Source organism: Salvia miltiorrhiza, chromosome 2 (assembly GCF_028751815.1).
Source record: "Salvia miltiorrhiza cultivar Shanhuang (shh) chromosome 2, IMPLAD_Smil_shh, whole genome shotgun sequence".
Taxonomy (NCBI): Eukaryota; Viridiplantae; Streptophyta; class Magnoliopsida; order Lamiales; family Lamiaceae; genus Salvia; species Salvia miltiorrhiza.
In genome coordinates this window covers 51,067,754-51,082,982 of record NC_080388.1, presented here as the reverse complement: position 1 = coordinate 51,082,982, position 15,229 = coordinate 51,067,754, and the positions used below count along the sequence as shown (strand labels likewise).

At 39.1% G+C, this 15,229-nt stretch overlaps 2 protein-coding genes across 2 annotated transcripts; both read right to left on the bottom strand.

The window, feature by feature from the left end:
- Nucleotides 1–2,664: 2,664 nt before the first annotated feature.
- LOC131009690 (uncharacterized) lies at nucleotides 2,665–3,714 on the bottom strand. Its single transcript, XM_057937101.1, has one exon. The coding sequence runs from the start codon at nucleotides 3,712–3,714 to the stop codon at nucleotides 2,665–2,667; it is 1,050 nt and encodes a 349-aa protein (XP_057793084.1).
- Nucleotides 3,715–4,518: 804 nt separating this feature from the next.
- Nucleotides 4,519–6,234, bottom strand: LOC131010056 (beta-amyrin 28-monooxygenase-like). The gene is made up of 3 exons (XM_057937451.1): nucleotides 5,271–6,234; nucleotides 5,005–5,192; nucleotides 4,519–4,916 (listed from the first exon to the last, which is right to left on the bottom strand). The coding sequence occupies exons 1-3, from the start codon at nucleotides 6,211–6,213 to the stop codon at nucleotides 4,614–4,616; spliced, it is 1,434 nt and encodes a 477-aa protein (XP_057793434.1). The 5' UTR covers nucleotides 6,214–6,234; the 3' UTR covers nucleotides 4,519–4,613.
- Nucleotides 6,235–15,229: the final 8,995 nt, after the last annotated feature.

Below are 15,229 nucleotides of genomic sequence, written 5' to 3'. Positions count from 1 at the left end.
TGAGGATATATATGAAGTGATCGTATGTGTTTACTGTGTTATTATCTTGGACAATTATTGCATGATATCCCACACTGAGTATATTTTGTATGCTCATCCCATTATTAACATTTCAGGTTATTGCAGCTGGAGACGCGTGGAAAGTCAAATGGCCGCCTCAAGTCATTTTGAAAATAGTTGATTCAAGTATTTAAAATTTTACTTAATAGTTAAATATTTTCATGACATCTATATGTCACGCTTTGGGACATGATGTTGATTGTCGATTTTAAATCAAAGGTAGTATTTGAATATATTATTAAAAAGTTGATTTCTTTTAAATCGTTTTAAAAGTTTATTTTATTTAAGGATTTATTTTCCTTAAATTATTTGTTAGAATTTTATTTTAGAAGTTGATTTTAAATTTTTTAAAGACTTCCGCATTAAATATTTATTTAAAATTTTTATTTAACTCCTTAATTAGATTAGGGTGTTACAGTTATAATCTCTGATGTGAATATCATAACCTTTCTCTAAGAGTTGTCCCAAACTTAAGATATTATTTTTCATATTGGGCACGTAATAAATGTTGGAAATAAATTCATGATTTCCATTCTTCAAGCGAATTAAAATTTTCCCTTTTCCTTTAACTGGAATTTTAGATTCATCGCCAAAGGAGACGTTGCCACTTACGGACTCATCAAGCTCCACAAACATGCTTCTCTTTCCGCACATGTGATTGCTAGCACCAGTGTCGAGGTACCACGTGTCATCTTATTTTCCAGCTTCTCCTTTATATGCTAGAAGCACACTACCAATTTCTTTACTTGTATTTTCAGCATAATTGGCCATCTCTTCATTCCTTAATTTTTCACTTCTGCACTCTCGGAAGCATAGTGCCCAAATTTATGGCAATTATAACACTTTATTGAAGATTTATCGTACCTCGATTGCGGGTTGCTCCTCCCTCGACCACTTGTATACTCATTTCTTTCGTTGTTGTTGACGAAACCTCCTCGTCCTCGACCACGTCCACGTCCTCGGCCTCTGCCTCGATCTTGTCCTTGGCCGCGTCCTTTCCAGAATTGTCCACAGCCATTGCTTGGACCTTCTTCTTTCTCTTTTGGGCTTACTAGCAACTTTAAAAGTTGCTCTGAAATTTCTTGCTTCTTTTTTTGCTTCTCCTCATATGCTTGCAACGACCCCAACAAGAGATCGATCGTCATCTCCTCCAAATTTTTAGTTTCTTCAATTGTGATTACTATATGCTCAAATCTTGGAGTTAGTGAGCGCAATATTTTCTCCATAATTCTTACATCCTCCAACTTTTCACCATTTCTTTTCATTTGATTAGACACCGCCAAAACTCTTGAAAAATAATCCAAAATCGATTCGGACTCTTTCATCTGCAAAGACTCAAACTCTCCCCTTAAAGTTTGAAGTCGTACCTTTTTTACTTGCTCCGCTCCTTTGCACGCGTTCTGGAGCTTCTCCCACGCTTCTTTGGTGGTACTTGCATTCGAGATCTTTTCGAAATCGTCGTCCCCCAGCGCTTGATAAATGAGACAGAGAGCCTTCTTGTCTCTCTTTCTCGCATCTCGCAATCTATCCTTTTGTTGTTGGGATAGTGCGGCCTCGTCCTGCGGCTCTTCGTAGCCGTTCTCCACGATCTCCCAAACGTCGTGGGCTCCCAATAGCGCCTTCATCTTGATGCTCCAATTGTCAAAGTTGCTCTTGTTGAGCATGGGGACTTGAAACGATTGTAGGTTGGCCATTCCACAGGTAGGATTTTATGGCTTGGATACCACTTTGTTGGAATATAAGTATATATAATGGAAAATTTATTTAATTGGTAGGAGGAAATTTGGAGAAATTGGTTGTGGATGTGAGTGTGCTTAGGAATTTGAGTTGGGGGATTGTAGTTTACTAACACAATCTTTCTTCAATTCCCTTTTCTAACTTTCTTTTTTTCTCTCTTTTCTTCTAATTCTAGAATATTATTTACAAATCAAGTTTATTACTTTATTCTAACAAAAATATCAAAATTAAAAATAAATGGGGTATTATTAGTAGTGGGCTAGTGCCACACAGTAGATATGAAGTTACTTGGAGGACGGAGTGAGTAATAAAAAAACACACACACACACATCTATCTTGTATAAATCCATCATATTATATAATACTGTCTCCGTCCACGATAAGTGCGTGTGGGCTTTCGTCATTTTCGCTTGTTCACAATAAGTGTTGTCTTTTCATTTTAGGACATATATACTTTTATACTTTATTCCATTCACACACAATATTTACAAAAATTCATAACACAAATCATTTATTAATTTATTACCTAACAAATCAATTCAGTGGGATTCTTTCTTCACTTTGCACACAACTCGCAATATATTTTTAAAGCCCGTGATCTTCTGATCATCCACACCACACTCAGTGGCGGAGCCAGGATTTTATTTGGGGGGGGGTTGAACTGTTATGGGGGTTCGGGGGCGGAAGCCCCCGGAATTTTTTTTTTGGGGGCATTCAATACATTTTAGACATTTTTTACTAAAATACAAATATAATAATAATAATACCGACATTTTCATAGATAATATAGTTCTAATACATTCCAAATAACATAACTAAAAAAGTTTCAATACATTACAAATAACCTAAGAATAAATACTTGGTGAGCTACTTGTTCCTGTTTGAGAAAGCGATGACAACTGATTGCGACGAGTACTCATCGATTGAAAACGTTGCAATATCTTTCACAAATAAAGCACTAAGAGCATGTTTCAAAGAATGTGAACAAGTGTCAACAACATGCACAATTCCAATAAATCTTTCAACTACACATCCTTTATCATTCACATATCTTAAAACAACTCTCATTTGCTCTTTCAATGAAACATCTCGAGCCTCATCAACCAACATGGTAAACACTTTATCCCCAATATCATTGATTATAGCAAGTGTAACCTCTGAAGCACAAGCACGTGCTAAATCTTTTTGAATTTGTGGAGAATTCATTTGATTATTACCAGGAGCATTTGAACCCAAAACTTTGGAAACAATATCATTATGATCACTATACCATTGAAGCAACTCAAGAAAATTACCTCGATTTAAAGAAGTAGTTGACTCATCATGTCCACGAAAAGGCAATCCTTGCTTCAATAGAAAACGAGTCACATCCAATGAAGCCGTCAAACGAGTGCGATAAGCAACATCCAACTCACGAGCATTTGATCTAAACATATTTGCCACACTATGTCTTTGATCTTTAAATGCTTCAAATTGTATTCTTGCATTGTTGTGACAACTATCCGCATCTCCAACATGCTCCACAAATTTAATTAAAGCCTTCTTCCAATTGCTAAACCCCGTCTTGGTGAATACATCTGTTCTATACCGACTTGATTTATCTTCGGGCTTGAATAGATAACACCAAAAACAAAAGCAAGCATCTTTTGCTACACTGTACTCTAACCACACAAACTTTTGATACCATACATCTTGAAAACTCCTTAATTGATTGCCGAATTGAGTATTCGGATAGTTATGCCCAACTAGTTGACAAGGACCCATAGACAAATACTCTCTACGTATTTGATCTCGAATAGCAATATCAAACTCCTCAATTGGTCGCCTTAATCCGGGATCACGGACATATTCTTCAAAATTTGTTTCAACTTCTACATTGACATCAACTTCTACATTTGCTCCAGTAATAGGTGCCATTGAAGCACGGGAAGATTCACCTCTACGTTTTTTAGAAAAAAAACGTTCCATTTCCTACAAAAAAATAAATTAATCACCATTAATAAATTATAAATCATTCTCCAAGATAAAACACATGCGGTCTGCCAACATTCACCATTAAAAAACATATGCCAATAAAAAACAATAAATTAAACATTCACTTAACAATAAATAAAAGCATTCAATGAATTCACCCAATTTGACATTTGTATGCGTCTGCCCACATTCACCCAAAACTTCATATTCCCAATTCACCCAAAATCACACAAAATGATAGAAGCCTAATCATTACCGTCCCCAATTCACCCAAAATTTATAAATCCACTACATCACCCAAACCAAAATCACATCTAATAAGTTCATAAGGAGTCGCCGACTGCTATTCTCAAGTCAAAATTTCAAGGAACTCACCACAGGTCCACAGCGGTGGTGGCGCGAGGCAGGAGCAGGCTGAGCAGCGGTCGCCGGCCCGGCGGTGCTGGTGCGAGCAGAGGCAGCGGAAGCAGGCAGCAGCGCAGGCGCAGGCGCAGCCAAGCCAAGGGTTTACTTCTAATTTCTTTTTTTCGATTCAATGGTCTATCCCCAGTATTTGTCCTTTAAAATATAAATAATAGTACACTGTATATGTATATTATATAAAATTTAATTTAATTTTTTGTTTTTCAAAATTTTGGGGGGGCTTTAGCCCCCGGCTACGCCCCTGGTCCACACTTATCGTGGACGGATGAAGTACTTAACTATTTATACTACTCTAACACAATTTTTGATCTAAATTCATTCAAGTACATCAATGCATGCATAAATTCATAGATAGATCAAACTTCCAAGTTCATCTCTTACATAATCCAATATGATACAAAGACAAAGGATAGATGGATTTATTTTTTATGAGGATGGATGCGAATAGGAAGGCCATGAGCCGGTGCCGGCGAAAGACGATTGAACAACATCTTCTCATCAGGAAAGACCTTTTCAAATCTAAACTTGGTCACTAAATTATGGATGAACACCAATATTACAAGCCTGGCGTAGCCTCTCCCGGGGCACATTCTTGCCCCTCCTCCAAACGAGACGAATGTGTAAGGCGCCGGTCCAGTCCCCTCAAACCTCGACGGGTCAAACTTCTCCGGCTCTGGGAAGTAGTCGGGATTGTAGTGGGACGAATGGGGGCTCCACATTATCTGCGAGTTCATTGTTGAGTTGAGTTGTAAACGAAGAAGAAAGAAATGAAGTGTCAAAGAATGTAGATTCGGTGTTTTATGTATATACCTTCCATCCTTTAGGAATGGTGAAACCTGCGAAGCTGATATCAGTTGTTGTCTCTCTGAATGTTCCGAATGAAGGGGGTGTTATCCTAAGGGATTCGAGCACAACGTTCCACGTGTACTTCATCTTCTCCACATCCCCCTCCGTCAGCAGCTCATCAGGGCCTTTTGATTTCGCAATCTCCATTTGCTCTGTCAAAGACAGGGGAATTAATGCATATATATAGTAAGAAGAGATATATTAATTTATCAAATTAAACTCCTATTTACCTTTAAAAACCTGGTCGTAAATGTGTGGAAGTTCGGCAAGAGATTTAGTGACAATGGTGATTGCAGAGGATACTTCATAGAGGGCAGCAACAAGCACACAAACCACCATGTTAGCAACCTTGCTATCGCTCATATATTTGCCGTGTTCATTAGTGACCAACAACATCTTCGACATGAGGTCCTCCCGTCCCCGGCTCATCACCAGCAGCTCCTTCCTCCGCTGCTGCGCAATCCTAACCAGCTCAGCGCGCACCACTTTGGCAGCTCCGACAGCGCGGTTGAAGTCCGTCCCGGGCAAGTTGAGAGGGAGGGACACCATGCCGTCAGTCAATAAAGAAAAGGGCTCCAGCAACTTCTCCAGCAGCCCCGGGTCCACCACATCCATGAACACCTTGCACGCCAGCTCAAAGGTGTATTTCTTGGTGGACTGCCGCACCTGCACCACCGAGTCAGCCTTCCAGCCATGGCGCAGATGCTCACGCGCCAGCCTGTCCATCACAGGCATGTAGTCTCTCAATGCCTCCGGCTTGAAAAGGTCGCGCTTGAAGTTGTGGAACGTCTCCTCCGGTTCCTGATGCTTCACTTGGTCGAAATCTGGGAACAGGACCTTCCTCACTGATAGAGGCAGCCACGGAGTCACGAGCTTGTTCTCGTTCGTGAAGATGAACTTGTTGCCCGCTGCGCCGCATAATACCACCAGTTTCTCTCCGAACAACGACGTTGTGAAAGCAGCTGGAGAGTATTTCTGCATCCTGTCTGTCATTAATCTCTGAGAGCCTAACAGGGCGAGCTCTACATTTTCTCCGAGAATCGGCCAGCCCACGGAGCCGGGAGGTGGGTTTTTCAGATCGCCGGAGCCCTTTCTACGGATGAAGAAGACGAGATATAGAAAGAGGGGAAGAAGAAGAAGCAGAGGTTGAAGATAAAGCATCAAGGCCTCCATGCTTGTTTCGGTGTGAAGAACACAAGTCACAAGTGCGTACGTGCATAGAGTATTTATAATATTTAGTGGCCGGACTCATATTCTTGCTTATTCAGGTTTCTGCATATATAAAATATTTTATAAATTACTGCAGTAATAAACATTATTTTTCCATTCATAGCAAAATAGACATGTTTAAATCACAGCACACCAATATTTCTCTTACAATATAGTATACAATATTTGGTGCAATTAAGAGAACACCAACTCCAAAATGCTCCTACATGTATGATAGCCCACCACATATGACCACAATTATTCAGTATTTGTAAAGGGATCGAGCATGCACTTTGCATGGTTCCTTTACTTGTTTTGCAAAAACGTACCTTTCTTAGAGTTAAGCTAAAAAATAATCTGCATCAAAATCAATTATTTTCTTATAACTTATAAATGTAATCTAATAATTGATATATTATCACAAATTACAATATAAAAATGATTTTTTTTGGAGTTAGCATGCGAGTATATTGACAAACTTGTTGCCGAACTAATTATAAAATCAAGCATTGTCAAGCTCAAACTAGAGTATATTTTTATTTGAGCTCATTGTTAAAACAAGATCGTAACTGGGGATGCAAAAAGGATGTTCAGATAGTATTAGTAATTTGCCATACTTCTCTCTCCGCCTGACACCCGGAGCTATTCAACTCCGCCGCCGAGATTTTCTTCGGAGAACTTCTGGTATGATTAGCGGCGAGTGGAGAGAGGTGAGAAGAAAAACAGGGGGTTCGATCCGATACGAGAGAAATCCGGTGACGCAGCAAGAACCTCTCAATCAAAGGTTTAATTCAAGAGTTCAGAGATTGGATTTTCGAGATGGAGAAGGAAGGGATAATCTCGGAATCACTTTCTTCTTCAATAACTTTCCGGCAGGTACGTGGATGGAAACGCTGAAAAAGAGCTTTACCAAGATAGGTAAGGTGATTGATGTGTTTTGCCCTAGGAAACGAGATTCCAAAGGGAAGCCGTTCGGCTTCGTAAGATTTGCGAAGGAATCAGATTCTGTTAAGATTCTGGAAGATCTTAATAACATTTGGTTGGGGAGTTTCAAACTTAGGGCTCAAGTGCCAAAGTTTGAGAGAACTAGTATGAAGGAACAGAAAAATTCGGTGGAACACCCGAAGGGAGAAACGAAGAAGAAGTTTGAGTTCAAGGAAAACAAACAAGCGAAGATTTCTTTGACAAGTTGGAGGAAGGCGGGAGTTTCATTCGCAGAAGTGCTTCATGGAAAGAAGAATACCGGCGAACTACCGGCAGATGAGTTCATTGATTTTCAATCAACAAATGACGAAACAGAATGGTTGAAGAAATCATATACAGGATTTGTTAAATCAGAATTCCTGTTGGAGGAGTACGAAGAAGAAATTAACAGTGAATGTTCATCTCTGTTGAAGGTGACGCCGTTGGGAGGGAACCTTGTGCTCATACAAAGCACCGATCAAAGATCGGTTCAAGATCTTTTGAAAGATTTAAATGAGTGGTCGAGTTTTTGGTTTGAATGGACTAGGCCGTGGTCCTATGTTGATGTTTTCACACAGAGAATTGTTTGGACGAAATGGAGTGGTATCCCGTTGCAGGCATGGAATTCTCGATTTATTCATACAGCAAGTTCTCGGCTGGGAATGATTCTGAAAATCCATGAGGCCACGAAGGACAAAACTCGTTTGGATTCTGCCATGATCCAAATTTCAACTGGATTGGTCTCTCTAAACAAGATCCTCGACTGTAGAATTGACGGGGCTTTTTTCAAGATCAAAATCGAAGAAATCCAAGAACCTTGGAGTCCGGATGTCTCAAACCCAAACGAAGATGTTTTGGATTCGGACGATGATTTTTCAGAAACGGAAGAGGAAGGGTTACCGGAAAATTCAGAGTCTCCGGCGAAGGCGTTATTAGTCGACGGTGAGCAGTACAACAGTTTGGAGGAAGGGGAAATTCGTGAAGAATCGGCGCATGCAAATTATTCGGTTTCTGTGCAAGGGGTGGCCGAATTTCCGTCAACCGAGGCTGAAAATCAGCATGAGTGCTTTCCTCAATCAATGGATACTAGCAAACAAAACAACAAAACTGTGAGTGCGGCTAGTGAGGGTCCACCACCATCTCTCAGTCAAAGTTTTAGAGAAGAAACAAGTAATGTTTGTACGCCCAACAATTTCTCATCCAAACAACTAAGTCCAGAAATTCGAAGCCCATCTCCGAAGCCCAGGAGTGATTTTCAGGATTGGCCTTTTTCTTCAATAGTTGGCCTTGATTCAAGTCTTGAGAATCTTGCCATTAGCCCATGTGTAGAGGAACCTTTTAAGGAGGTGACATCAGTCCAACCCACTGTTTTTCGGGAGAATGAAAATTTTGATGTGCTCACTGATGCAGTTTCTCAGAGGAAAAAGAGCGAAAAAATAACTGTTCACAAAAGGAGAAATGGGGTCGATTATTCTTTGAGATTTGGGCAGAATAGATTTCTTAGCCTTAAATCAAAAAAAGTCGCTGGTCCTCAAAGGATAAAGATTTCAGAATTTGCGAGGGGAACTGGTGTGATTGGTAAATCCATCGAGGAAGAAGATACTACAAAGTCAGATGACCAGGCCGAGAAAGAGCTCCGGGATGAAGATTGCAACGATTTCGAAGAGGGAAAAAAAATATGGAACTTTGGGAAGGAACTGGGTCTCTCGAGCGATCACAATGATGAGGAAATGGTGGAACAGATCATTGGGAAATCTGGAAAGACAGGAGCTGAGGCGAATCAGGAAAAATGTTTCCAATGAAAGTGCTCTCTTTCAATGTACGTGGCCTTGGGAGTTCAGTTAAGAAACGAGAAGTGAGGGAGTTGATTCGTAAGCAAGAGGTAGATTTCTGTTTTCTGCAGGAGACAAAAATTGAGAGAATCAGGGAGATGGAATTGAAATCGATGTGGGGTGGAGACAATTTTGATTTTGCACAGAGCCAAGCAGTTGGGAGATCAGGGGGAATTCTTTCGATCTGGAACAAGATAAATTTTTCGACATCAAGCCAATGGGATCTTCCGGGTGCTCTGATCGTTAATGGATTTTGGAATCCAGGTAATTTGAGATGTTGTTTCATTAATGTTTATGCTCCACAGAGACTTATTGATAGAGAAATATTGTGGGATCAAGTGAGCCTTGTTATTGATCAGAATCGAGATTCTTGTATTTGTGTTGCTGGTGATTTTAACTCTATTAGAATCAGTTCGGAAAGGTGTGGCAGAGGGACTCAATTTTCAGCTAGAGATTTACTGGTGTTCGATAAATTCATTTCTGATAATAATTTGGAAGATATTCGAATACAAGGAAGATCCTTCACGTGGTATCAACCACAAGGGTTTTGTAAATCAAAATTGGATAGATTTTTGGTAAATCAAAAGTGGTTGTCAAATTGGAGTCAGACAATGGCGAGAGGGTTATCGAGAACAGTCTCAGATCATTGTCCAATTATCATGGAGACAAAGGTAGTTGAGTGGGGACCAAAGCCTTTTCGGTTTATTAATGCTTGGTTAACTCATCCCGATTTTGAGAAACTTGTCAAGGATTCATGGCAGAAGGGAGGAATATCAGGCTGGGGGTGTTTTGTTTTTAAAGAAAAATTGAAGAGATTGAAAGAGGATTTGAAGATCTGGAATAAAACTTCGTTTGGTAGAATTGAGGAGAAAATCTCGTTGCTTAGGGAGAAAATTAAACAATGGGATCTCATTGATGATTCTTTGGGGCTTGATGAGGATGAAATCATAGAAAGAAGCGAGGCCGAAGCTTCTTTGATGATCCACCTTAAAGATAGAGACAGTTTATTGGCTCAAAAGGCGAAAAGCAGATGGGCGAAGGAAGGAGATATTAACAGTAAATTCTTTCATAAAGCAATCAAATCTAGAAGAATTATCAACGGTATCTCAGGGCTTATGGTGGGAGATAGCTGGTCGGACGACCCGAGGGCGGTTAAACAAGCTATTAAAAGTCACTTCCAACATCAGTTCCAGGAAATCTGCAGAAGAAGACCAGTCCTACCGGAAGAATTTGGACAAAAGAAACTCCCGGAAGGTATCAGAGATAGCCTAGATGTACCCTTTTCGGACGAGGAGATTAAATCGGCAGTGTGGCAATGTGATGGTGATAAAAGCCCCGGACCCGACGGATTTAATTTTCTTTTCTTGAAAAAGAGTTGGGAAATTATCAAAGAAGACTTGTGCAAACTAATGAACGAGTTTCATCAATATGGGAAATTAGCAAGAGGGTGCAATACTTCGTTTGTGGTATTAATTCCAAAGAAAGAAGGGGCGACAGAGCTCAAGGATTTCAGGCCGATCTCTCTTATTAACTGCCTCTATAAGGTGATTGCGAAGGTGTTGGCAGCCAGAATGAAACAGGTTATGAATGTTGTTATTTCAGATTGTCAGAGTGCATTTATTGAGGGGAGATACATTTTGGACGGCGTTGTTATTCTTAACGAAATTATTGATGAAAGCAAAAGGAAGAAAAAAGGCCTGGTTCTTTTCAAAGCAGACTTCGCAAAGGCTTATGATACTGTTGATTGGGCCTTTCTTGATGGAATGCTACAAAAGATGAACTTCAGCGATAGGTGGAGGTTGTGGATTAAAGGATGTCTCACCTCGGGATCTTCAAATGTCCTTGTCAATGGCAGTCCATCAGGTGATTTTCAACTGGGTAGAGGTCTTAGACAGGGCGATCCATTATCACCTTTCCTTTTCTTGATAGCGGCTGAAGGTTTGAATCTTCTGGTGGAAAGAGCAGTGCAAAAGAATCTGATTGAATCGTATAATGTTGGGAAAGAAGACATTCGTATTTCACATCTTCAGTATGCCGATGATACAATGTTTGTCTTAGCAGATAAGGTGGATAATGTCAGAGCATTAAAGTATGCTCTCAAGCTCTTTGAATTGCTTTCGGGATTAACAGTGAATTTCGACAAGAGTTGTCTCATTGGAGTGGGGATTACGGCCTTCAGAAGTGAAGAAATGGCGGGAATTCTAAAATGTAAAGTGGGTGGACTTCCCACTAAATATTTGGGAATCAAGATTGGGACAAGGATTTCTCGAACATCGGAATGGCAATACGTGGTGGAAAATATCAAGAGTAAAATCAAAGGTTGGGAAAAACGGAAGTTCTCGTTTGCAGGTAGAATTACCTTGATTCGATCTGTTCTGTTCTCTCTTCCGATATATCATCTATCTTTTTCTCTTATTCCAAAAGGTGTTTTAGCGGAGATTCGGTCTTGGTTGAGTAAATTTTTGTGGGGAGGGGGTTTAGAAGAGAGAAAGATTCATTGGATTAAATGGGAGGATCTATGTGTTGGTTTTGAATTTGGGGGGCTCAATTTTAAAGATATGGGTGATTTTAACTCGGCTCTTATGACCAAATGGATCTGGCGATTTTTGACTGAAAAAAATCTGTTGTGGGTGAAGGTGTTTAAATCCTGCCATGGGGATTTGGAGTGGGATGGAGAAGGTTTTCGGGCTGAGGGAAACACAATGATTAAGTCGGCTTGGTGGAGGAAAGTGGTTGGACTGAGCAGGGGTGAGAATGGTAAAGGGGTGAGGGAAAATCTTGAGCGAGTGTTAGGTGATGGGAACTCGGTGAGGTTTTGGACACACAGATGGGTGGGGGAGAATTCTTTGGTTGATCAGTTCCCGAGACTTTACCGTCTTAGCTCCAATAAAGAGGGTGTGGTGGGCAGTATGGGAGAATGGATTGAAGGAACTTGGGAGTGGAAATTCGAGTGGGATAGGAACTTGAGAGAGAGAGAACTGGAGCAGATTCGAACATTAAGGTCTTGTGTCAGTAAAATTCGGCTGAAAGCAGGTACTTTGGATGCTTGGAGATGGAAGGCAACCGGTAGCGGTGTTTTCTCTGTCAAGACAGCATATGAGACTCTCTTTAAAAATAGGAGAACGCCGAATTTGTGGGGAGTTCAAAAGGAGATAGCCATGATCTGGAAAGCCAAAGTTCCAGCCAAGGTTATCGCCACAGTGTGGAAGGTCCTTAAAGGAAGAATCTCAACGGTGGACAATCTTCGGAGGAGACAAGTGGGGATACACTCGGCGTCTGATATTTGCGTCCTTTGTCAGGTGAAAGAAGAAACCATTGAGCATCTCTTCTTTCTTTGCCAAAAAACTGATGAAATTTGGAATGAAATCCTGAGTTGGACTGGGAAGCAAGCAGCCTTTCATTTCAAAACAAAAGTACATTTCAATGCTTTTGTGAATTTGGGGAGTAATAAGGATGTGGACTTCTTCCTTGCTGTTTGGATGTGTGTGATTTGGAGTATTTGGAAGATTCGAAACAATTGTATTTTCAATCAAGGAAATTGGAACAAAGATAGAATGATGGCAGAGATTAAGGCGAGATTGTGGGCTTGGCGTCCGTTTTGGAACCAAACAACGCAGGAACAAGAGTTCCGAGGATGGTTCTCGGCTGTTAGAGGTTTGGGCTTTTAAAGATTGGGATGCAGATGAAGTTCCTGCTCCAAGTTTTCTTTTGTTTTGGAGATTGGGCAGTCCGTTATTTCCGGGGTGACTTTGGCGTTGTTTTCATGTGGATGGGGTCTTTCTTTTCCGCCCAATCCGTTGTTTGTTTTTGTTCCGTTTTTGTACACTTGGTACCTCTGGTACCTTGTGGTTCGACCTGAAAGTTTATTAATGAAATCTCTTTTATCCGATCAAAAAAAAAAAAAAAAACAAGATCGTAACTTTTAGTGTTTTCAAAAAGAGGACTATATCTTACACAATTTGAAAATGAGGACTATAACTTTCATTTTTTATATTTAGACTCCTATTCCGGGCCCAAAATCAATTATTTGGCCTTTTGGTGACACCTAAAGCCCGTTTTTGACGTGGTTGTACCATGTAACCTTTTTGTCAATTTTTTTTCATTTTTTGTATTATCAAATTTTTAGCATATTTCAGCCTAAAATAAAATTTTAATTAAAATTTATCTATTTCTAGTTAGAATTTTCTAATTAGGATTAATTAATTTATTTAACTAAAATAAAAATTAATAAATAAATAAATAAGAAGAGGATGGGCACTATATTGAAATACGAATATTATTTGAACAAATTTCTTTATAATATTGTTGAGACAAATTAACATAATTGATGTGTTGAATAATTAAAATTTTCATGAATATTAAGTGTAAAAAATAATTTTTAAAAGGCGTAATTTCAAAAAAGAAAAAGAAAAAATATAATCTTATTTTTATTTTATGCTGAAATGTGCTAAAAAATCGATAATACGAAAAAAAGAAAAAAATTGCCAAAAAGGTTACATGGCACGGCGCGCCACATCAGCAACGGGCTTTAGGTGTCATCAAAAGTCCAAATAATATGTTTTGGGCCCGAAATAGGAGTGTAAATATAAAAAATGAAAAATATAGTCCTCATTTTCAAATTCCATAACATATATTCATCTTTCTAAAAACATTGACTTTTTTTTTTTCAAAACACCCAAAGGGTGAGGGGTTAGGCAAACCCCTAACCTATAGATAACCATCAACCAATATCCCATGCCCAAAAGTGACAACGCCCTAAAGAGACCAAAGGAAGAAGTAAGAACGTGACAAAACAAAACCATACAGAGATGTGGTCCAAAAGTGACTACATCCCGAAGACAAAGGAGACAAAATCAAACGGAAGTAAAACATAAAACTAACTATCCACATGATATCTAAATCTGAAGTTAGGATAACCAAGTTGATCCATCCTAACCAGGGCAAGAAAATAATGAGGAGCAGACTCTAAATCAAATGTAATCAATGCCTGAGCCTGATGCTCTTGCCTAGCCATAAAATCGGCAAGACGATTTCCCTCGCGATGGATGTGAGTGAATCGAACCTGCCGGTGTCGAATAACCTGTCGAATCCAGGCAACAGAATATCGGATACTAGCATGACCATGATGCCCATCAGACATGAGCAAAACGAGTGCCGCAGCATCCAACTCAACCCAGATATGAGAAGACACTGTGACAAGCTCAGTCTCAAAACTTAAGACCCTCAAGCAACGTAACAAGCTCAGTCTCAAAACTGGAGGAGGCCACACATGGACTGTAGAAAGCAAGCAGAAGGCCGCCAGTATGATTCCTCCACCCGCACCACAATACGCTTGTGAATCATAAGAACCATCTGTGTTCAACTTCACCCAAGGAGAATCTGGAGGGACCCATTAATATTGCACAAAAAAAACATTGAAAGTTACGTGAAAATATTGAAAGTTACGGTTCTATTTTAACAATTAGCTCGTTTTTATTTTGTTGATAAATTTATCATGAATAAATAAGAGATACTAAAAAAATTTCTCTTTAAATGCCATTTTTCCCCTCAATTTTTTAGAATAAATTTTTTCTCATCTTCTATAAAAGAAAATTTCACTATTTCTAATTTCTTATTTTCACTTTAAAAAAGGATAATATTATCATAAAAAAATGAATGAAAAATAATAAAAAAAAATTATAGAAAATGAGAAAAAAAAAAGTAAAAGAAGTTTTAATTCTTTTTTTTTTCTCTCGTCATAATCTGATAATCTTATCGATTAAAGAATACCCACTTAAATTAAGAAGCTTGCTCCGTGAGCTGGAAAATGGACCCTTTTCCGAATGAGATCCGAGCATACCGGGATCGTATCTCGAATAGTATCATCCGTGTTTGCCTTATCACTTATTCCAAGAAATTAAATAATTAAATAAAATGAGACTTAACTGAAGGATTAGCATTTGAAATAAAAGTTGAATACTGGCACCAATAAAATATTTTAACTAGCTTTGAAAAATGAATACCGACACCAATAAAATATTTGTGAACTAAAATACATACTAATATTTTATGCAAGTTCGAGCACACTAACCCCAAAATGCAATTATATGATTCTTTTTAATTACTTCATCCGTCCACGAGTTAATGTCCTAGGAGAAGAGGGTATGAGTTATAAGAAAAAATATACCACTTATGCCGTCTCATTA

What these genes read in the sequence shown, in the direction of transcription:
- LOC131010056 (XM_057937451.1), bottom strand. Translation starts at nt 6,213, where the DNA reads ATGGAGGCCTTGATGCTTTATCTTCAACCTCTGCTTCTTCTTCTTCCC. An exon ending in TTACGACCAGGTTTTTAAAG is followed by an intron (nt 5,193 to 5,270) that starts GTAAATAGGAGT and finishes TGTCTTTGACAG; the next exon opens with AGCAAATGGAGATTGCGAAA. An exon ending in CCATTCCTAAAGGATGGAAG is followed by an intron (nt 4,917 to 5,004) that starts GTATATACATAA and finishes ATGAACTCGCAG; the next exon opens with ATAATGTGGAGCCCCCATTC.
- LOC131009690 (XM_057937101.1), bottom strand. Translation starts at nt 3,714, where the DNA reads ATGGCACCTATTACTGGAGCAAATGTAGAAGTTGATGTCAATGTAGAA.